At 43.9% G+C, this 1,274-nt stretch overlaps 1 gene segment (V, D, J or C); it reads right to left on the bottom strand.

The window, feature by feature from the left end:
• On the bottom strand, window positions 1-753 carry LOC118580203. The segment is given in 2 exon segments: window positions 1-332; window positions 705-753. Coding segments are annotated over 2 exon segments (381 nt in total).
• Between the last annotated feature and the right edge of the window lie 521 nt (window positions 754-1,274).

Raw genomic sequence — 1,274 nt, 5'->3', positions numbered from 1 at the left:
TCAGGGATGTATCACTGTGGGAGGATATTCAAGCCACTGTTGACAGTAATAAACACCGGCATCCTCAGCTTCCACTCTACCAATTTTCAGTGTGAAATCTGTTCCTGACCCACTGCCACTGAACCTGTTTGGGACTCCTGAGGCAAGGTTGGACATCCAATAGATCAGGAGCTGAGGAGACTGGCCTGGTCTCTGCAGGTACCAATTCAAGTAAGTTTTGCCATCACTATATAGGAGACTCTTACTAGACCTGCAGGAGATGGAAGCTGACTCTCCAAGAGTGACAGGACTGGAGAGTGCAGGCTGGGTCATCAAAATATCCCCACTGGCTCCTGAAATAACAGAAATGAAAGGTTATATACAGACAAAATGATGCAATGAAATAATTTTTCCTTCCTACTATTTTCTACTTACAGTATTCTTGAATTTTATTTATATTCTAAAACTGTTTAACATGAAATACTTATGTAGAGAGATCATAGAAACTACCTAGAAATCAGTGGTACCATCTGCATAAATACTTGTCAGAGTTGCCACAAGAGCACATGTTCTCCTCCCTTTCCCCTCTAAACCTCGCAAGCACTTTTCTCGGGTATAATACTGGCAGTCTCACACATGTACAGAACAAGTGTCTGCATCAGTATGGTCCCTGAAATCCCTGGTCTTCCCACAATCTCCTTCTTCATCTTTGTTTCTCTCCTTACCAGAGATAGAGAACACAAGCAGCCCTAGGAGCTGAGCAGGGCACCACATTCTGAGAACTTGGTTTGAAGAGTCCTGAATAATGAGGGCAAAAAGTGGGGCTAGCTTTTGTCCTGGACATGCAAGAAGAGGTCCTCCCTAAGGAGCAATATGCAAATTCCGAGGTTAGTACAGCTGTGTGAAAAGAACCAAGGGACAGAAAGGACTACTCTTAAGAGTGAAGACACAGGCCAGGCAATGGTGGCAGAACCTTTAATCCCAGCACTCAGGAGGCAGATCTAGGTAAGTTAGAGGCCAGCCTGGGCAACAGAGTGAGTTTCAGGAAATGCACAGAGAAAGCTGGTCTAAAAAAAAAAAAGAATGGAGAAAGAAAAGATGGGTCCTATGGATACCATCTCTGGTGCCTATACCTGGGGTCAGATGGATTGTACTGTGAAAACTTGGTTTTGAGTGAATGGAAACATACATGGTCTAAATGCCCAGGACATGCCAAGAGAGCACCACAGAACCAAGGCAATCTGATCAACACTCTTTGTATTTGCCAATGTTTTCAGTATAGCATCTTCCTGTCT

Source organism: Onychomys torridus, chromosome 3, assembly GCF_903995425.1.
Source record: "Onychomys torridus chromosome 3, mOncTor1.1, whole genome shotgun sequence".
NCBI lineage: Eukaryota > Metazoa > Chordata > Mammalia > Rodentia > Cricetidae > Onychomys > Onychomys torridus.
Note: the sequence above shows the minus strand (reverse complement) of the source record. Positions and strands in the feature narration are given on the sequence as shown.